Genomic DNA, 25,894 nt, shown 5'->3' with positions numbered 1-25,894 from the left:
AGAGTTAAGACAGGTGCAATAAGAAGTTAATCACTCCATTTTCCTTTGTGGAAAACAATATTCTTTTGTGCAAAGCTTCTGTGACTCATGTTCTCCCACGTGTGTCGCTGTTTGTGTGGGGCCACGGAAACATGGTGTCTGAGAATAGCAGAGTCTCAGAGATGAGCTTATTCCAAACGCCTAGTAATTCAAGAACCAGAACTGCAGTGTGCACTCCAAGTAACTCTCCTCCTTCGGAGGGGGCTCCTGTGAGGGGGCTCCCACCTCACAAAGTGGCCTGTTCAGCCTGTGCCTTGAACCTCACAGAGAGCAGGGCTTCCCAGCAACCGCTTCCTCCCAAGTGGGGTTTCTGGCCATGAATCACAAACTAAGGGACTGGAGTGACACTGTACCGTTCTTTCTAGCAATAGAAAAATATTAAGCTCAAAACAGGAGACTTCATTCATGAAAAATACATTCTAGAAATTAGAATATAGAAATCTATGGTTATTCTGATTAGAAAAAAATTATGGGTAAAGGTTAATTCCTAAAGAAAAGTGCTACAGATAGTTCTCTAAAGACTTTAGATTCTCATTAAAAAATTTTGATTAATTCTTCTGAATGTGGGAGGGAGAGAGCCTCTCTTCAGAGCTCATCTTTCTTGTTAGAGCCTCTGGCTGTTACTAATCCAGCAGAAGTGGAAGCGGACAGATTGGTAAAGGAGGGCTAGACAGTTTCAGACACAGGCCAGCGAGACCCTCCGTGGGTTTGCTGAACACATTGGTACTTTGCAAGCAAAGAATCATCCCACTTCAGATGTGTTTCCTGTATTTCACAAGAAGAGTCTAAAAGTTTAATGTTTAAAAGGGGGTGGAAAATCCACATTAAAAATGGAGAATGATGCTTCAACCCCAGCCCCATTTCAAAATGACAGTTTGCACAGCAGTAAGGAAGGCTGGAGGAAGAGAGACCTGCCCTGGGACAATGGCTCCAACAGCTTCTCTCCGAGTGGACACCAGGAAGCGCAGTGAGGGATGGGCAGGGAGGGGCTGTGAAAAGGCCAGCACGTGGCTGATCATCCCTCTGAGGGACCCGAGGGGCACAGGAGGGTGGAGACTGAGAAGACAGACTCCCGGGATGACACCACCAGCCCAGGCCGAGCAGCAGGGCAGGAAGGGGAAGTGCCTCACTCTGCCCTTAGCCATGGATTGAAAAAAGTATAGAAAATGTTGGGGTGAGTGCTTTTTGGATTTGTTCTAGAGCAGAAAGTTGTTATTCCCTGCAGCATATAGCAAGACTGTGATAGTTCATAGTTTGTGGGTTAAAATGATATGAGGGTCTTTGATACACATGATTAGTCCCCCAAAGTGGCTGGAGTGAGGGGGTTAAGATTTAAGAGGATCTGATCCTTCTGCTACTCCCTTGGTAAAACCAGTGTGTGCCCAGTTGCTGGGTTCCTGAATGGACTGTCTGCGGGTGAGAGCAGAGTTGGGCCCCCAGCTCAGAGAGCAAAGTTCAGGCCCATCCCAACCACTGGGTTGTCTTTGCTTGGGTCCCCTTTCTAATCTAGGCCCCTACTTGAATCACAGGGAAGGAGACTGAGTCTCTCAGAGGACCGAGAGCCAAACCAAGGCTTGACAAAGCCAGCCTCTCTCCCACTGCTGTCTGGAAAGGTACTGCTCACTGCCCCACCCCTGCCCCCCAACCCCAGCAATGCTCTAAGATTTTCCACTGTTGATCATGGGTGCAGAGACTGCCAGTGGCTTTCATGGTGACTGAGCTTGGCTGAGGAGGATCAACACTTTCTCATGACGGAAAGCAATAATGTCTCTTGAGAAGGAGCTGCCAGACATCCTCCCAGACTATGACCAACTCATGTGTCTTTCCTATTATTGATAGTTGCCTTAGATCCAGCACGGAACATCACAGCAGCCACGCCCCAGGCAAGGCGCTCGCTCACCACTGGAAATCACAGTCCTGCTCTACGAAGTCATGAATTTCAATATGCTAACAGCATTAAGCTGGCCAAGAAAAACCAAATGGATTTGGTGCCAAGCAATACACAGCTCATTGACCGAGCTCACAGACGCACTGGAATCATCTGGTTATTTCTTGCCTCTCCATTTGCTTCTTCCTCAGGGAGGCACAGAGAGTGATGATCTTGGCCAGGCCATGTGGGGAGATAGGGAAATTGCTTACAGTTCTGACCAGGGAGCTGTGCCCTGCAGAATAGCCTTGGGATTGTTGACTCACCAAACTGGACAGTTAGTGTTAACACAGCTGTGATGCACGCAGAAAACAGGGCGGCTTTGCTGCCCTCTAAGTGGTGAGACAGAGGGATGTGAGGAGAGGGGCCCAGGGGAAGGCAGGGGGATGGCCATCGTCTGCAGGCTAATGGGAACAGCTGCCAAATGGAAATTACTGGAGACACTCATAGTAACTGGTATAGATCTTACCAGAGATCTGACCTGGAAAGGGAAGTGGTAAAGTTCTATTTAGGACACCCCAAGGCTGAGCTGAGTATGGTGGAAAGTCCAACTCAACTCTCAATTAGTAAGAGAGCAAAATGTCTTGATACACTTCCCATGCTTACTCATCCTGTGTCGTATAACTGGGGTTCAAAACTAGGACGGAGAACCTCAAGGAAAAATGTTAATGAATGAGGAAATGGCAAAAGAAAGAAAAATATTTTCTTAACAAGAACAAATATTCTTTGAGCACCTACAATATGGTGGGCACTGTGTTGGGGCTGAGTACTGAGTGGACAACAAGGCTGGCCACTGGCAGCTAGTCCGGAGATGAAGGCAGGCACGACACCAGGAGCACTGAGCGGGGGACACTCAGAAGCGGGAGCTCCACTGTTTACAGATTCTGTCTCTGTGGACGTCTCTTTGCCTGGCGTCTCCTCCTGAAGACAGAGGTCTTTGTCACCTTCTGCTTTCCCTACGCTCTCAGCTCCCGTTTGTGTGTACTGGACTCTACCCTTGGAGAGTGATTTTGTCGGAATGGGAAAGGATCTGTATTTTTTTCTAGGTTCTCTAGGTAGTTCTAGTGATGAGCTGGGTCGGGAACACTGCCTCGGTGGACCTAGGTTAGAAAACTGCCAGGCGGTACCACATTCACTCTGACAAGGCACAGTCTGTTTTCACGCTGGCTTAGTGACTGAATTCTGAGATGACTGTTACTATCTTATTCATCTCCCTCTCCCTGGTGTTAGCAGAAAGGGTGCACAACAAGTATCTGTTGTTGGATGAGGGAGCTCAGTGATTCTCATGTATTTCTGAACACTGCTTTTAGGGATAAAATAGGGGCAGGGTGACGAGCAAGCAGAGCATCAGAGCAGATATGGCAGAAACCACCATCCCGCTGGGGTGACAGGAGCATTCGCTGAAGCCACTGGGACAGTCTGGTGCTGTGACAGAGCTGGTGTCTGGGCTCCAGCTGCAAGACCTGCTCTAGCTTTTTTGGGGAGCATCCATTTATCCCATTTTCTTAAGCTCACTGTCTCACTTCTGAGTGGCAAATGTGAGGGATAAAAAGCATCTCAGTGGGACTTGCAGGATTCTCAGACATGCCTTTATGTTCTTAAAAACAAAACCTTTGTGCTCCCTGAAATGTTACTTCTTTAATAGGGCTACTGGTTTTTTTTTTTTTTTTTTAAATTGCCCCAACTGCCTATTTTTCAGAAATGCCTATAGTAAAGCCACATTTTCAGAGACTATGAAATTACTGACGATGGAGTAAATCTTCCCTAATTTGAAGACAGTAAAAAGCAAAATAAAAAAATATTCTGAAATTCTTTTCCAAATGGTTTCACCTTTTAAAGGTTTTACCCTGTACTTTTAAGCACATGCATGTGCTCCTGCCAGGGAGGGTGTGGGGTGCGGGAGGAAGACCCTGGGGCTGGAAAGCACAGCCTGTGAGTGAGGCCTGAAGACCTGTGGCTTCTTCCTTCTGGTTCAAATTCTAAAACCAGCGAAGTTCTACTGCCATCTCGTGGCACTGGAAGATGCTCACAAGAGGCATGATCTGCTCAGATTATATAAACAAAATCCACACAGAGATGCTCACCTGGAAAAAGATTAGAAAAAAAATAATCTTGTTTTTTTATTCAAAAGGATCACATGTTTCACATCAATTTGGTTTCAAAAAGACCTCAGGTCTTAAAACTAAGGGTACCATGACATTTATTTTGCCATCTGTGTGACAGTTTTATGTCGAAAAAGCCTCAAAATAAAAAATTACTTTCAAAACCCATTGGAACATTCTCACATAAACTAGAATATTGCACAAACAATAAAGTCGTTTATTCAGTAGTCAGTCTTTTCAATTTCATCCATGTCTTCAGGGTCAAGCTGCTTAATGCTGCTGTCTAAAAGAACAAAAGAGAATGGAACCAGTCTTACCCCAGGGCCTAAATGCAACTTCATTCCATCCAACTCTGAATTTCTGAAGACACTGACACCTTGTGTGGAAAGCCTTGAGACAGGAACGCACAGAAAGGATGGTACCAAAATATCCAACTAACACTAACTAAAGCAGTGTCAAGGGCACCAGACTGGAGAACGTACATATCCAGACACCCTGGGGCAGAGAAGGGCCTGGGGAAGATACTCCTCCACACAGTCACCACAGCAACAGTGGCCGTAAGGCTACCTCCCCAGTTAGCCTGAAGCAGGGGGCACTTAACCTACTTCCCTAAGGGTGGGTGGATGTGCTAGATCAGTCTGTAAACTTCTAAAACTTCTATTCCATATGTGTGCCTATGGGCATTGCCCTGGGGAGAGTGCCCACTGCTTCCCACAGAGGGTAGGGACCACCGTCCTGGAAGGCGAAACACGTCCTCCTCCCCCGCTCCCCGGCCACATCCACGGGCTTTGGGGCACGGGGTAATTTGAGGAGTGGACATCCCAGTCACGGGACCCTTTGTGTTTCCGGCAGTGCGATCTGCCAGTCCAGAGTTGCAACAGGCCAATGTCAGGGCCCAGCTTGGGTAGAGGGGGGCTGGAAGAAAGGCAGCAGACCTCATAATTTAGTACTATTCTCTCTGGGAGGGTGGATCAAGAGGAGGGAAAAGTGTAAATAAAAGACGAAGCTGGGAACAGAAGCTAATCTTATAGGACTTCATTACCTTGCTTAGGGTACTTCCTTATAGACTGAAAATCTGCTCCAGACTCCAGAATAAGCTATAACATATAAATCTGAGCTCATATTTATCCCACTTGATTTTTAAATTTTTCTTTAACTGCCATAGAAGAGTTATATAATCACCTGTCTCATACTACAACTCTGGTCCTGTGAATTAGAAGCTGTCCACACCCTGGCTTCTGCCTCCACACTCCAATGAGCCTCTGGACTCAAGCTCCCATACACACCTCGTGGCCGTCGGCATCAGGGCTGCAGTTCACACTGCCAAAGCAGCGCTACTTACTAAAGTGGTCCTGGATCTTCATGAGCAGGGGCAGCTTATCCACTTCGATCATGTTGAAGGCGAGGCCTTTTTTCCCAAAGCGCCCCGTCCGCCCTATGCGGTGGAGGTAGGTCTCATAGTCTGGCTCCTGTGCTTGGTTTATGGGGAGATCAAAGTTCACAACAATTGTCACCTGCTTCACATCAATCCCTAGAAGAGGAAAAACATTGTAGGGTCCTGCAACATTTTTCTTAAGACATGGCCATGCAAGAACCACATTTGCTGAGGGAATTGTCATCAATAGAGACAATTTATGAATCAAACCTGGGTTTATGTAATCGAAACAGGTATGCTGGTCAGGCAGTTTACCAGCATGCTGTGATGTCTAGAGAAGAGTGTCAATACAGGCTAATTCTACAGAGGTCTAAATATGTACAAAGCCTGTGCGTGTGCGTGTGTGTGGTGGAGACGTGTTCGCACCAAGCCCACAGACCTAGGCCCCCACAGGCTCTTGGTTTTGTGTCCCCTCAGCCGTCACAGGGCCCTGGCTCTATTCCATTCCAAGCCTACTGTTCCAGTCAGGTCTTTATTATTCCTTCCCTTGCTTCAACGGTGTAACAGTTTCCAGACTGGCTTTCCCTACCTCTTCTCCCACTTCTCACATCTCTCCACAGCGGTCAGCACAGCCATGCCCAGGATACTTGTGTTCAGAACCCATTGCCCAACTCATGTAGGATGAAGTACAAGCAATTCAATACCTTACGTCACATAAAGTCTCATCTCTTTCTCTCCTGACTCACAAATACAGCACTCCAATCCTACAGTCTGGCCATTTCCCAAACAAACTGTAATTACCATTCAACAGAACCACCACTCTCCCTTCAGAACCCTTCAAATCTGATGTTGCCTAGGAAGACCTCTGGGAGCCGTAGTGCCTCTCCTTACCCGACAAGAACAAGCTGTCTGGGACATGGGCCTTGTCCTGTCTGCACTGGGCCTTGACTCTGGAGCCCTCTGTGCCCGCTCTCCTGTAGGGTCTAGAGGTGTGCTGCCCAATATGGTAACCATTAGCCACATGTAGCTATTTAAATTTAGTTAAAATTAAAAATTCTGTTCCTCAGTCGCACTAGTCACATTTCAAGTGTTTTGAGAGTTGTCTACAGCTAGTGGCTACCAACTAGATAGGACAGAATAGAACATTTCCCTCACTGCAGAAAGTTCTGTTGGGTCCTGCCAGTCTAGAGGGGCAGGAGAATAGGTGGTGAGCTCCGGAGGGCAGGGACCTCATTCTTTCTCAGGACGCCCTTCCCAAGTGTAGTGCTCAGCACTCACTTCCAACATCACAGCCTCTCAGTTCTATTTGCTGAACTAAGAATGAACTAGGAAACATTGTTTGAGTATAGGAGTCTAAGCATATAAGCAAGGATATAGAGGAGGGACAAAGAAAGTAGGAAGGCCCTTGTCTTGAAAAAAATAAAGGTTTTTTTTTTCTTCCTAATAGACTTTAGAGATGCTCCCTAATAGACCTTAGAGATGCTCAACATTAGTAGGGAAATGCAAATTAAAACTATAATGAGACACTATTGAGTATCTACTAGAACAGTTAAAACTAGAGTGACAACACCAACTGCTAGCAGGAACGCAGAACAGCTGGATTTCTCCTACACTGCTGGGGGGAAAGCAAAACAGTACGGCCACTATGGAAAAAGTTTTGTAGTTTCTTAAAATGCTAAACACACACTTACAATATGATCCAACAATTCCATTCCTAGGTATTTACCCAAGAAAAATAAAATCATATATCTACATAAAGGCCTACACGTGAATTTTTATTACAGCTTTATTTAGAACAGTTCCAAACTGGAAGCAATCCAAATGCCCACCAGCTGGGGAACGGATGAACTATCAACGGAACATTACTAGCAATAAAAAGGAACAAACCACTGACACATGTAGTGGCACTAATGAAAGTCAAAAGCGCTGTGAGGTACAACAGGAAGTCACACATGAAGGCTGCCTACCGTGGAAGTTCTGTGGCGTTCCGGAGGACACAAAAACATACCAACGTAGTTGCCAGAGGCCATGGGACGTGTGGGGGGAGACTGACTGACTTCCAAGGAAAATAAAGAGACTGGGGAGAAGGAGGTGTGCTGTGTTCTAGTGACAGTGACGGTCACATAACTGTATATGTTTGTCAAAACTCACCAACTGTACACTTAAAAAAGAGTGAATTTGGTCAGATGTAAATTATACCTAAACCCGACTTTAAATACACATACCTCGAGCACAAACATTGGTCGTGATAAGAACCTTCTCTTTTCCATCCCGAAACCTCTGAATGATGGAAGCTCGCTGCTCCACGGTCAGCTCCCCACTTAATAAAGACACCTGGTGGCCATCCTGCATCATCTCCACGGTCAACCACTTGGCGTTTCGACGAGTCTGCATGAAAAAGCAAAGCCCACCTACAGCACCCCATGATAAAGCCGCCTGCACTGTGTTTACAATGTGCATGCCTGCAGGGTAAGGGGGCGAGGGGGAGGGCTGCAGAGGAGTTTTGTTCACCTCCCCCTCAGTCCTCGGGGGCCTCAGAATGTGGCATGGAATTTTCCCCCTGCCTGTGCTTCCAGGGCCACATCCTCTGAGCTAGCCAGAGCCTTGGCTTTCTCACCACGAAATGGAGACAAACATGCTCACATGGCGCTGTAGTGACAAAATGATATAATGCAAAAGTGACAGCAACAGACACACCAGAGTGCTTCCTACGTGCCAGGGCATCGGCTGGAATCTTTACATGCACTATGGTCGTGTGCTTCCACAACAATTTAACGAAGTAGCTACCTAATTTTATTTAAAAAATTAAAAGACAGACAACCCTCCCCCAAAAGCTTAAAAATGTTAAGTAACTTGGCCAAGGTTCCATGGTAGCCAGTGGCAGAGCTGTGCTTTCTTTTATTCTACACTAATGTTTTTCAGCACTGTTCGCGTGCCAGATAGGTGCTGGTCTGGAGCAGTGGATAAGGGAGTGAGGGAGATGGATGAGACCCTGCTCTCGTGAAGCTTAGAATGTTCACATGGTAATGAGAAAATAAAACAATACGTGCGGCTGGGCGCGGTGGCTCATGCCTGTAATCCTAGCACTCTGGGAGGCCAAGGCAGGAGGATCGCTTGAGGTCAGGAGTTCGAGGCCAGCCTGAGCAAGAGCAAGACCCTGCCTCTACTAAAAATAGAAAGAAATTATTTGGACAGGTAAAAATATATATAGAAAAACATTAGCCGGGCATGATGGCGCATGCCTGTAGTCCCAGCTACTCGGGAGGCTGAGGCAGTAGGATCCCTTGAGCCCAGGAGTTTGAGGTTGCTGTGAGCTAGGCTGACACCACGGCACTCTAGCACGGGCAACAAAGTGAGACTCTGTCTCAAAAAACAAAACAAAACAAAACAATACACAAACATGAAACATGTCAGACAGCAAAAAACAAATATGAAAATTAAAATAGAGTATATCAATAGCAAGTAATACCTTTAACCTGACAAAGGGTGCCTGTAAAAACTACAGCAAACATGAATCTAAATGCAGAAGCATTAGAAGCAGTCTCTCCAAAATGAGAAGGCCCGCTGCTTAATATCATAGTGAAGACCCTACTTCACTACTGAATTTTTCTAAGTTTCACACATAAAATACAGGTAATTTCTATTCTGAGTAGCTCTGAAGATTAAACTAGATAATACACAAAAAGTGCTGAACATGGTACCTGGCCATGAGGCACTTACTGATATTATCGCCCCCCGACTCCACCTGTAGGGAAATGTGGGCAGGATGAAGACAAAGCCACAGTTTACCTGGCAGAAGATGATGGCCTGACCAATAGTGATGCCACCGTAAATGTTGCACAGAGCTTGGTATTTGTCTTTCCTGTTCTCGCACAACACGTAATACTGCCGGATATTGTTCAGAGTCAGCTCCTCTTTGCGTAACTTGATGACATTAGGGTCGGGAATGATTCGCTCAGCAAACTGCCACACAGAGTCCTCAAAGGTTGCTGAAAAGAGGAGCATCTGGCATTCGGAGGGTAGAGCTCTGTAAGAGAGAAGGGAAGGCCATCACTGGCTGCCATCTCGTCACTCTCTTTTAAGCACTTCATGCCACTGCCATCAGCTGCTCCATGTACACCTGCTACACCTCCGTGCAAGGAGCCGAGTATTCTGCCCCTCCTTGCCACCAAGAATTTGGAAACATACAAAATCGGAACGTGGAGCTCAGAGGAAAGTTTGGGACATATTCTGGAGGGTCTGAGGTTTCTCATGCCAGTTTCCTCCTTAGGGGAGGCAGACTCATGCAGCCAGGCGGGGAGTCTAGGTGCTCTTCATGGTTACAATCCCACACACAGGTAAACAGTGAGGAAGGAAACAGTCGTTCCATGGCAGGTGTTATATATCTTGTGAGGGGAAGAACAACAGCCACAACTAACTGTATTTAGAATGAGAAGAACCTAGATATTAATAAAAGGGGAGCAAAATGGGAAAGTGTATTAACTACAATGTACACTGAACCCATAATGAATACAAGGCTAATTTACATCTAGTTCAAAAACAGGTGAAATCAGTATGTGGAGGTCGTCAGGCCAGAGGTTAATCCTGGGGAAAAGAGAGAGGCCAGTGATAGGTAAGGGGCCATAACGGAATGCTGGGTGTTGGTAAGTAAAGTTCTATTACTCAGTCTGGGTAAAGTTCTATTACTCAGTTATGTTGTTACATAAACGTGGCCTTTTGTGAGATAATTCACTCAGTGCATACTTACATTATTCATGTATTCCTCTCTATATATTTCATACATCAATAAAAGATAAATTTTTAAAACAAAATAAATAAGAGAGACCAGAGAGAAATCAGCTCTTCTGAGAAGAAGACAGAGCACTTTGAAGAATAAACTGTTAGGCTAAAAGGGAGTGAGAGTGATCATAGAAAGCAGTAATTCCCAAACATTATTTTAAGCCAGAGGCCTCAATCATCCCAGGAGCTTTTAAAAACAACAATCTGACAGACGACAGTATGGCAGACTGTCTACATGTGCTACCACTTCACTGCCCACATCCCACTAACATGATCAAAAGAGATATCAATCCACAAAAACATGGAGAGTAGGCGAGGAGAAACTGGTGGACAAGATATTTTAACCCCCCCTTAGGAGATGGAAAAGGGTGGTAAGTGAGAAGGTAGATGAAGCTACAACATGAGAACCACTAAGAGGTCTAGGACCCGCAAGCTCCAGGGACCAGAGAACTTAGGGGGAAAGAACTGAAAATGGGTACATGTTAGGAGACACTAGGAAAATTCTGCATTTGTATCCTGGGGCCTCTTGGCCATCTGCTGTGTCACAATCCTGCATCTGGAGAAAGCTGGCATGAGGACTGGTATCCTAAGGCCTGGGCCATCTCTTTCTACAGAGAAAGTTTATATAAATTATACAAGGAGAAAAAACTATGGGCTGTTCTGTAGAACACACTGGATTTTGAAGACTTAGTATTAAAAAAAAGTAAAATATCTCAATATTTTTATATCATTTGTTGAAATGATATTTTAATATAATGGGTAAATTATATATTAATTTCATCTGTTTTTTAAAAAAGTATCTGTTAGAATATTGAAAATTATACATGTGGCTTGCATTATATTTCTATTGGACATCACTGGTTTAACCTTTTTTAAGCAAAGGGAAGGAAAACTGAACAATGGAGGACTGAACAGCCAACATAAACACTCTATATAATTATTACTTAATATTCCCTTGAGTAGAAAATGAAAGATCTTTTGATGCCTATAGTATTACAAAAAGAAAATAAAAGGAACTTTCTTACAAAGTTCCTTTTTTTCTTTGAGACAGAGTCTCACTCTGTTGCCCGGGCTGGAGTGAGTGTCCTGGCATCAGCCTAGCTCACAGCAACCTCAAACTCCTGGGCTCAAGCGATCCTCCTGCCTCAGCCTTCCGAGTAGCTGGGACTACAGGCATGTGCCACCATGCCCGGCTAATTTTTTCTATATATTTTTAGTTGTCCAGCTAATTTCTTTTTATTTTTAGTAGAGATGGAGTCTTGCTCTTGCTCAGGCTGGTTTCAAACTCCTGAGCTCAAACGATCCACCCGCCTCGGCCTCCCAGAGTGCTAGGAATACAGGTATGAGCCACCGTGCCCAGCCACAAAGCTCTTCTTGATTACATCTTTCCTGTAGCTCTGAATCTTTCATTTGCTGTTATATGTAAACATAGCAACTTATTGGTAAGAAATGACAAGAAGGGAATCTCCCTTGATCTCTGCCCAAAATTATTTTAAAAAGGAAGACTAGTGAAAAATATTAATATATATAAGGAAGAGTTGGATCCTCCTACTTTAGGCAGTTAAGCACGTACAAGCAGAAGACTAGAGGTTTATTCTGTGCAGAAATTCCAGACTTGGGGATACCTGCTGGCCTCAATAGAAGGTAGGGGCAAAGCATATAGCTGAAAAGAGGGGATTTGAGTGAAAATATGCATATTGAATGGCAGACCCCTCTTAGTCTGTTCCCCTACCCTGCTCCCAGAATGTCAGCAACCAAGGGTCTCTCCCCCAGGAAGGAGATAAGAGATAATACATAGTCCTCCAAATGAAAACATCACAAAGTGAAGCTTCCCAAGTTACAAGCCCCAGCCATGCACACAGAGCTGCCAATTAGAATTTTAGCTCCTCATCCTAGATTATGAAAAACTAGCCAAGTATCCCCAGATATGAAGGGAAAAGGTCTGCTGTGAAAGACAGAGACTGTAGCAAACAAACAGAACAGGAAACTTGGATAATTAGCTTGGCCATATCACACAAATGAACATGCATTATTGTATTGTCCGTCGATATCTCTAAGAAACTCAGTATGGTTACATTTCCTGGTTCAGAGGTTGCAAGTAAAATGCCCTGTGGGTGAGTAAGTAAGGAAATTTTGGTAACAGATATCTCACCTTTTTAGTGTATAAATGATTCTATTGGATCTTACCAATGACCATGTTGTCAATAGTATGTTATGCGATATGTTAAATCACAGCAATAATCAAAAAATTCCCCCTAGCTCTTAAATATTTTGATTTATAAAATGGAGTTTCAAAATATCTTTTTGACTTTTATGAAGTTAAAATAAAACAGAAAATATACAAGATTGTTAATATCTTATCCAAATACAAACTAGCCTTCACTCAACTCTCTGCATATGCAGCAGACAGTACAAATGCAAATTCTGGAAAATTCCATCATCTACAAACTTCTTATCAAAGAAAAGGAAAAGATCTTTCAGCTAAATGTCCTGTACACTTTGTAAACAACACTTCTAAAAAGGGGTATGATCTGTTTACCCCTTTTAAAAATGCTAGAAGTTTAAAAATGCTAGACGTTTTAGACATAGTCTATATGACAAATTTATAGATGCAAGAGATATTCAGCCTTTCGTTATCAAAGTTTTTGTTTATTTTTCAGTTTCCTTAAAACTTACAGAAGCACTCAAAAAGATTTTTAGCTATATATTATGGAAATGGAGGGAGATGGCTTCCTTAGACATGTGCCTATAGTGTGGCCATCATTGTTGCTGGCCATTGAAAAGATTTAAAATGTTGGCCTGCCATAAAATCATATTTTCAAAACGTGGGACAAAAAAGAATGTCCTTCTCCAAATTGGAAATACACTGTGATGAGAATGGAGAAATGACTATAAAAAAGCATAAATGACATGCTGTTTCTCCAAAACTGATTGATGACCTCTGAAAGGGCCATGAAGAATCAACAAAAAAAGAAAGAATGGACAGACTGCATCCGAGTTGTTTGGTGCTATGTACAGGGCGTGATAAAAACTTACATAGCAAGAAAATGGCTTTTTTTCCCTCAAAAAAAAAAGAAGTAAGATTGCTGCAGAACTCAAAAACCATCATCAAAAAAGGGAAGCAAAGTTGAACAGGACTTTCTCATTTGTTTACTGAATCTCTAACTTACTTGGAATCCATCTTTAATTTCACAAGTTTAATTCACCTCTGTGCTTTATAACCATTTTCCTTGCAAGAGAGAGGTTTAACTTATGATGTCTAATGTAATTCAGAGAGTTTAAAAATGCTAGATGTTTTACACATAGCCTATATGATGAATTTGCAAGAGGTGTGAATGACAGACAGCTGGTCTACCAAAACAAGCCTGTAGATATAGTGGATAGACATTTGTAGGGAGACAGAAACTAATTCTTACAAGTCTAAAAGATCTTAAATATTGTTGCCACACACACAAAAAAGCAAACTATGTGATGTAATAAATATGTTAATTGGCCTGATTATGATAATTATTTCACAATGTATACAAATATCAAAACATCATATTGTACACCTTGAATATACATGAATTTTGTCAATTGTACCCCAATAAAACTGAAAAAACAACCATAGGTTTAAACTGCAAAAAATAAATAAAAACCTACTGTTGCTAGAAAGTCAAATCCTAAGTATTAAACAAATACTTTTGTGAAGAGACTATTTAGCTTGACCTCATCACCTTGGACTGATACCAATCAGTGTGGGCGTGATAAGAGCAGAGCTGTCAGTCAAAATGAACTTTCCATTTGACTATATGCAGCTTTGCCACCAGAAAGCTACAGTCAGTTCAGAGAAGTATTATTGGAAAAGGACAGAGAACAAGGAAAAACATCCTACTGTACCATGAGACAGAAAGAAACATGTCTTTTTTTCCATTAAATATAGGTAATATCCATTTAATTAGTACTACTGTATTTATGTTTCCTTGTAAAAAGACTTACATTTTACATATTTTAAGACAATGCAATAGTCTTACCTACAAAACATAAACATCCAACAATGAGTTAAAAAAGTTAAAATAAGCTGCTATATCAGAGACTGAACATTATAAAATATTGTTATATTTTCTTATGCATTTTTAATTAGTTCTATTATTGCTAATAACTGCCACTGTTAACCAGTTCCAATGTTATTTTGTTTAAACAGTAACATTTATGTCACAGAAAAGTACAGAATATATAATTCAAATAAACGTTTCCATATTTTTATCTTAAAGTAATAACACACATGTATGATTATTTCTATTTTATATCATTTTTTTTGCCTGCTATGACTGCATCCCAGATTGGTTCTCTAAAACAGTTGGTCACTCTAGGAAAAGAGAAACTTAAGAAATTTTCCCAGAACTACTGGTAGGCACAGGTTTGGGGAATAAAAGTGCAAAATATGTACCCAGTACAATGAATGAAAAAAGACCTGAACCAAAGCATGTCACTGAAAAGTTTTAGAATACTATAAAGAAAGAAGATCCCTAAAAGCTTCTAGAGAAAAAAAAATAAAAGGGTACATACAAAAACTTGGAGATCAGATGACATTAAGCTTTTTAGCAACAACACTGGAAGCTGTGGATAGTTATTAAATATTAAAGTTATTTTTTAAAATGTTTTATTTTTGAGCAGTTTTAGCATTATAGAAAAATTGCACAGAAAGTACAGAGAGCTCTCATGTACCTCTTAATGCCTCCTCCAGTTCCTCTTATCTTTAATCTCTTGCATTTATTAAAGTTATTTTTAAAAACTTTTCTGTTTTCAACATTTCTCGAAATTTAGAGGGAGAATGATTTTCAACATAGGATCCTTATCCAGGCAAACTATAAATCAAAAGATCAAATTTACAGGTACAACAAAAACATTTTCCAACATGTAGAGGCTGAAAAATGAATCTTCTATATATCCTTTTTAAAGAAGATATTAGAAAATATGCTCCAGCATATTGAGGAAGCCACCCAAGAAAAAGGACACAGAAAATAAAAGATTTAAAACTGTATATGCTTCCATTCTTGTGATACCTCACTTCGGAAGATGGGCTCAAGCTCTATCCAGGAAAATATAAGAGGTGCTAGAATAAGCACCACATGTACGCGCCATCAAATTGCACTAACTGATCAACACTAACGTGCTCACAGGGTAGTAACATTCTTTGGGGGTTGGGGGATTGGGTCCATTAGTTGTGGGTAAACTCACAACTAATGGACGTGGTGAGTGTTGTAGGCGGGAAAGGACATGCCTCAAATCATGGCTTGGGTGTGGCAGAGTCATAATGTGTAACCAAAATGTTTGTACCCCCATAATATCCTGAAACAAAAAAAAAGCAAAACTGTATATAAGCAAAGGGAAGGCCCATCATGGCAGCAGCACAGCAGGTCTAGATGGCAATCAGTCCAGATTGAAGTTGGAGAGAGGGAGCTTGGGATATTGCCAGAAACAAACAAAAAAAATCAATGGATTTTTAAAAATTTTATTTGACTATTTGGAGGTCTCAGTGACATATTACACTTTTGATGTAATAGCTAGGCAACTGCACAGTGATACTAACTAAATGGAAAAAAAAAAAGGCAACTGTTAATTCCAGGTGAAAAAGTTATACAATAAAAACATACAGTCTGCCCCTCATATCTTTGGATTAAACCAATAGCAGATTGAAAATATTTGGAAAAAATTGCACCTGTACTGAACATGTACAGTTTTCTTGTCATTATTCCCTAAACAATAAATACTATCTACATATCATTTATATTGTATTAGGTATTACAAGTAATCTAGAGATGATTTAAAGTCTATAGGAGGATGTGCATAGGATACATGCAAATACTGCACCATGTTATATAAGAGACTTGTGCATATGTTAATTTTGATATCCACAGAGGTTCTGGAACCTCCATAGATACTTAGGGATGACTGTAATTACAATAATACAGTGCTTGGCTCAGCAGTGAACTATACCTATGTTGTCCTATGATATCAATGTTGACTGTTAATGTAACCAAACTGATGATATAATTAGAGACGTGATCAGACGGGAGAGAAAAGGGAGCATGGTAGTGGCTCAAAAGAACTCAATTTCCACTTCCTATAATGGGAAGTCGGTAGATAATGAAATAGCAGTATGAGAATATTATTTAAAAGTTTGAAGGTTAATATCAGAAAGAGAGGTATTCTCTTGGGGTTGGAACAGGGGTGACTGTTTTTCACTACAAGTCTTTCAACACTATTTGAATTTACCACTGAGTGTATAATACTTTATTTAAAAATAAGTGATACAGATTCCTAAACCCCCTCTCAGAAATTCTGATTCGGTAAATCTGAGATTGGGCCTGGTAATCTGTAGCTTGAAGCCCCTGCAGTGATCCTGCTAGAGAGGCCCGGGAAAACTATATGATTTAGTCAGGATGAGGTCACCAGTCTCCTGATCCCAGGGTTCTGTGTTCGCTACTCTATTCCAATTATCCATTGTATTCTTAACAATAAACTTATCAGGTTTTAATAGTTCCTCTTTAGAATTTTGCTTAAAATATAAAACATTATTGGCAAACTTGGTGCAGACCCACTGTATAGATCCTATCTGTAAGCCTATGTTGCAAAAGTAAAGCAGCTGGGCAAGGTTACAAGCTGAAGATTCAAGTTGGAAAATTGTTAAGAGTTTGAAGGCCCCCTGAGCGGGCGAAAATAATGAAAACCCAAATTTGTTTTAGAGGTGAAGGTGGTGAGGAATTAAGCAATAAAGATAATTAAGAGCAGCAGACAAATGGAATTCCTTGTCTGTACAGAAGACTGAGGAAGAAAGGATGAATCTGATGATTACCTTTGAATGCGAATGCTCTGATCTGAGAAACCTTGGGTGTCAATCATCACATCTGCTTCATCCAGGACAAACACATGAATCTTAGTCAGATCAATCAACTTTCGTTTGAAACACCAATCTAGGACAGTTCCAGGAGTGCCAATTATAATTTGCTTGGTGATGTCAGTGCCTCTAGGAACTAGGGAGAAAAGGGATTTAAGTGCTCCTTCAGGTGCAAAAGCCTCCAACAGGCCAGAATTCAGGGCAAAGTAACTATAAAACTTACAACTTATAAAACTTGTAAGCAAAAGTATAGCTGTAATGATTTTCCAAGTGCAAACCCTGACGGTCATTGTGGTTTTTGATTTTGCAAGATTCTTAGGATAAATTTTCGAGTTTCTAGGTTTATGCTAATAATAGTCCTACATATTTGATTCTGCCTCACAGTCATTTAAAAAACCACACTGCAGCAAATCCAACTATCCTACAGAAATACTGGCACAGCCGTGAAAAACCACAAACCTTCCCCAAATAGAAAACAATCAAAATATCCAACAATAGACTACATTAAATAAATTATGGAATATTATGCAGTTAGTCAAAAGAATGAACAATATGAAAAAAGTGGTTCCATTTTTGTGAACGCTCAATGAAAACAAATACATGTATGTACACTTGTTGTGCTTGTATGAGCTTAAAAAAAAAGGAAGCAAAAAACAAAGGCTTGCATGTAACAATACTGTAGTGATTTTTGGGAATAGGTTTTTGGAGGGCAAGGAAGAACAACTTTCACTTTTACCTTCTAATCATCTGTCTTTTAAAGTTTCTTTTCACTATGAGCATGTAATACTTTAATAAAAAAAATAACAAAAATAAAACCTGTTCTGCAAAAAACCACCAAGTCTTAAAGTAAAGGATATACAAAGGGATCATCCTGCAGGATGTGGAAATGATGTAGCTAATGTTTACTGGGATTTCATTATGAGCCAGGTGTGCACAACGCTTTATCTGTATCATCTCATTTAATCCTCATAAAAACCCTATGATACAGGTGCTATTATTTCCCCCATTTTAGAGATGAGAAAGCATAGAAGTTATATAACACGCTTGCTAGTGGTGAAACCAGGATTTAAAAAATCAGTGAGGACTGGCTTACTGGTACATACTTCGATTCCCTCGAATGGCATACATCACTTGAACGTCCACACAGAATTTTCCCATCCGCTCTACCACACGGCCAGTTTGCAGAGCCAACTCATAAGTAGGAGCCAGGCAGAGGCACTGTCAGATAGAGAATTAGAGGGAGAAGAAGGGTTCATATGAGCCATCTTTCAAATTTTAACTACAATCAAAATTTGTACAGGGAGAAGCACAGAAGTGAAATGGGAGGTTTTGGTTGAATAAAATATTTTAAACTGAACACAATTTAACAGTGGATAGATTCGGGGTGAATGCTGAGTATCGGGGGAGGGGCCGAGGGATGCAGAAATAGCTATCTTTTATATAGTCCTCCCTTAAGGGTTATTTAGAAACACAACTTACTGGTCACCCTCTCTTTTGGTGGGAGAAGAGCAGGATGCAGGGAGGCTAAGGATTATTAATAGTGAGAAAGGGAATGCAAGATAAATTATAGCTCTAGCATGGTCCCTGTCACCTCCTGCCTGCTATTAAAAGTCAGTTTATTTCTAGAACACTCCTTGCTTGATCCAATTCATCTACATTACCTATATTTTATAGATAGATGGATATACAGATCCTGCCAGGGTAATAGTCCCCCCAAACTCTCTCATTTGTTAGTCCATACTCCCTACAAACGGTGGTTGTTGATGAATAAAAATGTTGATGGAAGAAACTGGTGAGATCTAATACATTTATATGCTTCTATTAGGGGTCTGTGATAGAGAAGCAAACATAGCCAATGTGCTAAAAATAGTTTCCACATAACATTTCTCAATATGTAGTCAAGCAAAGCTTATCCTGAAGAATTGTTATTGAAAATATCAAACCCCAAAAACAAATTGCACTGAACTTGTCTAAAATGCACAAGATTTCCTATGCCTGGCTTTAGTCACCCGCATCTGTAGCTTATCTGGCTGGTCAGAGTATAACCTTGCTGAGGGGCCCTTGTGCTCCCACATCATTTAGTGCTAATGGATTCTCAGCCTTTCCAGTGAGTCAGGAGAGATGACCATACTTTTCATGTGTGGAAACTACAGTAGGAGAATGGTGAGCTGGATGCCAGGGCCAGTCCTTGTTCAGCTCCTCTGAGTGTGTGACCTCAGGAAAGATACTTCCCTCTCCAAGTGTCAGCTTCCTTCCTCTGCTAAATCAGTGAGGTGAACTGGATGATCTTCTGGCCCAACAGTTATATGGCTATCATTATTGCATGCTTATTTTATGCCAAGCATAGTGCTAAAAATGTACATTGTTTCATTAAATCCACACGATGACCCCATGAGGCATTCATTCATTCATTGTGTTTGTTCAATGTTTAATGGAGTGGTTTCTACAGGCCAGGCACTGTGCTAAATGTTAGGATTCGAGGGTGAACAGATCTACTATGACCCACGCCTTTACAGATGTTATCTTAACTTTACAAACAAAAATTAACAGACTCAGAGAGATTTACTAACTTGCCTAAGACATTCAGCTAGTAAGCGGAGACGTTGGCATTGAAACCAGTCAGACTATAAAGCCAGGGCTATAACTGTCCTATACCGCTGCCCAATGCTCTATGATTTCATGAAAGAATGTCTATTCTAAATATTGTCGCATCACTGTAGCAATCATATCACTGCAGCCATATCACCTATCACTATAACAGCATTGGCATTGCAAGCATTCCCACTTCTCCTTCAGGCTTTTCTTACCTGTGGGAACAATTCCAAGACATTAACTCTGCTTAACATTGCCAAGACGAAGGCAGCTGTTTTTCCTGTTCCAGACTGGCTCTGTGCTATGAGGTTCTGGGGTCTGCAGAAAAGAGGAGACCACTGGGCATAAAATGAATACAAGAGCCTGGACATATATCAAAAATAAGAGACTAAAAATAACCAAGTTAGAATACCACTACCCTGGAAACTCACGGATGTGCCAGCATCATAGGGAGAGCCATCTCTTGGATTTTGGATGGCCTATTAAATCCCATTGCATAGATTCCTTTTAGTAACTCTTCCTTTCTGTCAAAAAACAAAACAAATCAAACAAAGCCTATGGTTGGTCAGTAGTCTCAGAAACACATACTTGAAAGGTGCATTTCTAAATTAAGCCATTTTGCAACTGAGCTGTAAAAGTAACACTGAAAAATGTATCAGACACAACAACAAAAAACTATAGGCCAATATCTTTGATGAACATAGATGCAAAAATCCTCAACAAAATACTAGCAAACCAAATTCAAGAACACATTAAAAAGATTATTTATCATGATCAAGTGGGATTCATCCGAGGGAATCAAGGATGGTTCAACACACATAAATCCATCCATGTGACACAACATATCAACAGAACAAAGGACAAAAACCATATAATCATTTCAACTGATGCTGAAAAAGCATTTGATAAAATTCAACATTTCTTCAGGACAAAAACTCTTAAAAAATAGGATATAGAAGGAACATATCACAACATGATAAAAGCCATATGTGACCAACCCACAGCTAGTATCATACTCAATGGGGACAAACTGAAAGCCTTTCCTCTAAGATCTGGAACAATACAAGGATGTCCAATTTCACCACTGTTATTCAACATAGTAGCAGAAGTTTTAGCTAGAGCAATCAGACAAGAGAAAAATAAAGGGCAACGAAACTGGAAAAGAAGAAGTCAAATTATTCTCGTTTGCAGATGATACAATTTTTTACCTAGAGAAACCTAAAGACAAAACTACAACAAAACCTAGAACTGATAAACAAATTCAGTAAAGTTGCAGAATACAAAATAAACATACAAAAATCAGTAGCATTTCTATATGTCAACAGCAAACAATCTGAAAAGGAAACCAAGAAAGTAATACCACTTATAATAGCTACAAACAAAATAAAATACCTAGGAATAAACTTAACCAAGGAAGTGAAAGATTTCTACAATGAAAATTATAAAACATTGATGAAAGAAACTGAAGAGGACACAAAAAATGGAAATAGTCCATGCTCACTGATTGGAAGAATCAATATTGTTAAAATGTCCATACTGTCCAAAGCAATGTACAGACTCAATGCAATCCCCATCAAAATACCAATGACATTCTTCACAGAAACAGAAAAAATAATCTTAAAATGTATATGGAACCACAAAAGACCCAAAATAGCCAAAGCCATCCTAATCAAAAAGAACAAAACTGAAGGAATTACATTACCTGACTTCGACTTATACTACAGAGCTGTAGTAACCAAAACAGCATGATACTGATATAAAAACAGACACATACACCAATAAAACAGAATAGAGAACCCAGAAATAAGTTCACACATCTATAGTGAATTTATCTTCGACAAAATCACCAAGAACATATATTGGGGAAAAGAGAGTCTCTTCAATAAATGGTACTGGGAAAACTGGATATGCATATGCAAAGAATGAAACTAGGCCCTCATCTCTTGCCATATACAAAAATCAAATCAAAATGATTAAAGATTTAAAGCTAAGACCTGAAACTATGAAACTACTAAAACAAAACATTGGGGAAATGCTTCAGGATATTGGTCTGGGCAAGGACTTCTCGAGTAATACCCCCAAAGCACAGGCAACCAAAGCAAAATTGGACAAATGGATCACATCAAGGTAAAAAGCTTCTGCACAGCAAAGGAAACAATCAAGAAAGTGAAGAGACAACCCATAGAATGGGAGAAAATATTTGCAAGCTACCCATCTGACAAGCGATTAATAACTAGAATATATAAGGTGCTCCAACAACTCAATAGGTAAAATCCAATAATCTGATTAAAAAATGAGCAAAAGATCTGAATAGACATTTCTCATAAGAAAACATACAAATGGCCCACATACAAATGCTCAACATCATTAGTCATCAGAGAAATGCAAATCAAAACTACAAGGAGATATCATCTCACCCCAGTTAAAAGGGCTTTTATCAAAAAGATGGGCAATAATGAATGCTGGTGAGAATGTGGAGAAGGGGAACCCTTGTACATTGTTGGTGGGAACGTAAATTAGTGTAACCACTATGGAGAACAGTGTGGAGGTTCCTCAAAAAACTAAAAATAGAACTACCATATAATGCAGCAATCCCACTGCTGGGTATATCCAAAAGAAAGGAAATCAGTATATGGAAAAGATATCTGCACTCCCATGTTTACTGCAGCATTATTCACAGTAGCCACGATTCGGAATAGATCTGTGTCCATTAATGGATGAATGGATAAAGAAATTGTGGTGCATATACACAATGGAATAGTATATAGCCATAGAAACAATGAAATCCTGCCATTTACAACAACATGGATGGAACTTGAGAACATTTTTTTTAAGTGAAATAAGCCAAGCACAGAAAGATAAATCTCACATGTTCTTACTCATGTGGGAACTAAATATTAAAACAATTGATTTCATGGAGACAAAGAGTAGAATGATGGTTACTAGAGGCTGGGAAGGGTAGATGGGAATGGGGGATAAAGTAGGAATGGTTAATGAGTACAAAAATATAGACAGAATGAACAACATTTGATAACACAACAAAGTGACTACAGTAAACAATAAGTTATGGTATACTTTAAAATAACCAAAAGAGTAGAATTGGAATGTTCCAAACACAAAGAAATGATAAATGCTTGGGGTGACAGATACCTCAATTACCCTGATTTGATTATTATGTATTGTATGCCTGTATCAAAACATCACATGTACCCTATAAATATATACAACTATTATGTATTCACAATTAATAAAGAAATTAAAAAGAAAAAAAATATATCATTTGTACCTTAAGCCTCAAACATACACAATAAGCTGTGGTATGGGCCTAAAGTTGAACTTTTTGTTGAACAAAGCAAAAAAAAATAAAAAGGAAAAACTCATCCGAAAAAAGGAATATAGCAGTTTACCAGGAGAGTTATATTTTCCACAAAAGCAAAAAACACAGTGATACTTATTGTTTAGTTCTTTTTCATGAATGACACTAATGTTTTTAATAGTGATTTTCAGAGAAGACAAAATTTTATTTAGGTGCTTCTTTTATCAGTTCTCCCTAGGAGCAAAAGATACATGATTACATTGTCCTTCTGGGGCAGTATTTTTATATCCATCTTTCCCAGGAGGTCTTAAGAAAAACATCAGAATAGGGATAAAGCAAATGGGTTGAACACTTCCATCTTTAATGACATGCAAATTTGGATGTGCTTAATTGAGAGATTAATTGGTAGAGGACGGGCAGACTGTTTTTAATCATAGGTAGGCTTCTATTATTTAGAAAATATCTGTGACAGGGGAAGAGAAGACTAATATAATAACAACAAAAAAACCCTCAAAGTGTCTGAGCATAGGGATTTTGGATTTTTACCCTTTTCATAAGTCTGTATAAGTACCTTTTCTTTCTGTTATAATACATTTCCTTAATTGCAATTGATAGATAGGGAATACAAATCCTTCAGGGGAAGTTATTCACTTCAATACCATTTGAAACAAAATATAATTAGGAAAGTAAATGCTTCTAACTTATCTAAAGGGATGGGGGAGGATGTTTGGGTCATCAGTGCCCCTGTATCTGGGTTCTGGTATGGACAGTGGCAATCTGGCTGTGCCTGACTTAACTATCCCCCTCACCACCGCAAGATTAAAATAGTTTACTATCAAAAATGTTCTCAGTTCTCTGAGCAAGTTGGGTATTCTGGTGCTGTTCTTTGAGCTGTATTTTGATAGCATGCAAAATGTACACACCTCATTTTCTTTTTTAAATTTTTATCCAGAAGTTGCTGGCACACACACCTCATTTTAATATTGAATATTAGAAGACAAAGGAGAGGGTTTTAATTACTAGCAGATGAGTGTGTTCCGTGCCATGTCCCATACATACTAAAAGACTGAAAATACTCACAGCCGCAGCTCTTCAAACGTTTTCACTGAGTAAAGTGGGGAGCTGGGATCCTTCTGTAAAACTTCCACTCGGTGACTGGATTCTACCAACGACTGACGGATTAACTTGTTTAAGAGTGAATTAGCTGCCAAATCCACTAGAAAAGCAAAAATAAAAACGGGGACATCAAGCTTCCCAAATGACATCAAATAAGTTCCGCACCCATTCAGTGATTGCATATCAAGCAAATGCATCTATGCTCATCTTTCTTCTAAAAGAAGGTTCTAGAAATAACACAGCACTGAGAATTTCTTCTTCATGAGGATCTAGTTTCTTATGCTGGGTTGCTACAAAAACCTCTAGCTTCAAGCAGCCTAAGCCCATCTCCGTGAGACCTAATACCTCCCTGACAGCTGGAAATTCTTAACCCACTCCCTGCATATTCCAACTTCCTCTAAAGAAATATACCCACTCCTTAGCATTAATATTTCCTCTGATATTTGCTATTGATAAAGAAAATAGAAGCAAAGACAGTCCTTTTCCAAATGAGATATGATTCACTCACACTGTGAAAATGATGATAAACTGAAACAGAATGTACCCTCCTGGGTACATGCAAATGAATTTATCTCCTACCTACATCTTCTTCATCCTCTTCTTCGGTGTTATTAATAGAACCATCTAAAAGGATGGAAGAGAAACAATAAACATAAATGCTGAGCTGAAATAAAGCACACTATTCCATTTTTCCTTCCTGACTCTTCAGTGCGTGCGGACAGGAAGAGTCATCTGCAGAGTGGATAAAATGATTGGGAAGGTAGCTGAGGGTCTCGAAGGTTAAATTACGGGAGCCCAAGATATTTCACTTGGCAGGGACATGATGAAAGCAATGCTTTTTAATTGCGGCCGATCTGCTTTACCCTAACAGCACTCACCTACGTTTGGGACTGTAGTACTCTTAATACCTCGAAGGTTCTTCCGGGGGTGGATGGGGTTTGAAAACTATTGAAAGACACAAATTTCAACCAATATTAGGAAGCAAGCCATCAAGCAGCCCAGTGCTCCCCTACCACAGAGGCTGGAAAGGATTCAGGGAAGACCACTCGAGTACCGTTTCCATTGTGGTATTAATGGAGTCCTTTCAGGAATAGATCTCCTATAGGAATTACCCTAAAATTGGAGACTTTCTGTAGTCCCTTTACATGAAGTTCCCCTTTATTAGGCCGCTAGTTTAAATGTGGGCAGTACTCGGGGCTCACAGCACCAACAAGGGGATGGCGGCTAGCAAAGTGCGACAGCAGATGGAAGAATCAAGCAAGGCAAGGCTTAATGGTCAATCTGGGAGAGTAGGAAACTGAGTCTAGCTGGGACTACCAGCTGCTTTCCCACTCTGTATTTCCAGGTGTCTTCATTTCACCCTTTCAAACCAAAGGCCTTATCTCTCTGGGGATCTCCTTTTCCGTGGCCCTCTTCCAAACTCTTCCCACATCTCCCCACCACCACTGACATCCCCCTCCAAGCGCTAGCTGGGCTCGCCCTCCCTCCCTCTGGGACTCGGTGCTCAAGCCCCGCTCCTTCGCCCTCCCCGGCTCGGTGGCGGTTACGTGGCTGCTCAGCCGCTCGCTCCTCGCCGCCCCTGGGTCGCCTCCCCAAAGGAACGACGCCATAGCCGCGCCCGCGGCCGCCACCCCCAGCACGTGCTTCCCCCTCGGCGCCCGGCAGCGCCGGCCCCGCCCACGGGGCGATGGGCTTGGCGGCGGCAGGCTCCGCCCAGACCACCCGGCGCGTGGCGCAGGCGCAGAGCTCAGAGGGGCCGGGGCCGGGG

General features: G+C 41.0%; 1 protein-coding gene across 2 annotated transcripts; it reads right to left on the bottom strand.

Annotated features, from left to right (window-relative positions):
* Positions 1-4,073: 4,073 nt before the first annotated feature.
* Positions 4,074-25,862, bottom strand: DDX25 (DEAD-box helicase 25). Of its 2 annotated transcripts, none has more exons than XM_045555630.1 (12): positions 25,674-25,862; positions 25,005-25,071; positions 24,706-24,750; positions 24,091-24,226; positions 20,126-20,218; positions 19,910-20,012; positions 18,206-18,320; positions 17,061-17,238; positions 9,233-9,470; positions 7,669-7,831; positions 5,411-5,599; positions 4,074-4,351 (listed from the first exon to the last, which is right to left on the bottom strand). In XM_045555630.1, the coding sequence occupies exons 1-12, from the start codon at positions 25,734-25,736 to the stop codon at positions 4,290-4,292; spliced, it is 1,452 nt and encodes a 483-aa protein (XP_045411586.1). In that variant the 5' UTR covers positions 25,737-25,862; the 3' UTR covers positions 4,074-4,289. The 2 variants fall into 2 exon arrangements, with proteins under 2 accessions (XP_045411586.1, XP_045411587.1); XM_045555631.1 differs by lacking the exon at positions 25,674-25,862 and adding an exon at positions 25,181-25,619.
* Positions 25,863-25,894: the final 32 nt, after the last annotated feature.

Source organism: Lemur catta, chromosome 7 (genome assembly GCF_020740605.2).
Source record: "Lemur catta isolate mLemCat1 chromosome 7, mLemCat1.pri, whole genome shotgun sequence".
In the NCBI taxonomy this organism is placed as follows: domain Eukaryota; kingdom Metazoa; phylum Chordata; class Mammalia; order Primates; family Lemuridae; genus Lemur; species Lemur catta.
This window is presented reverse-complemented; position numbering and strand designations above follow the sequence as displayed.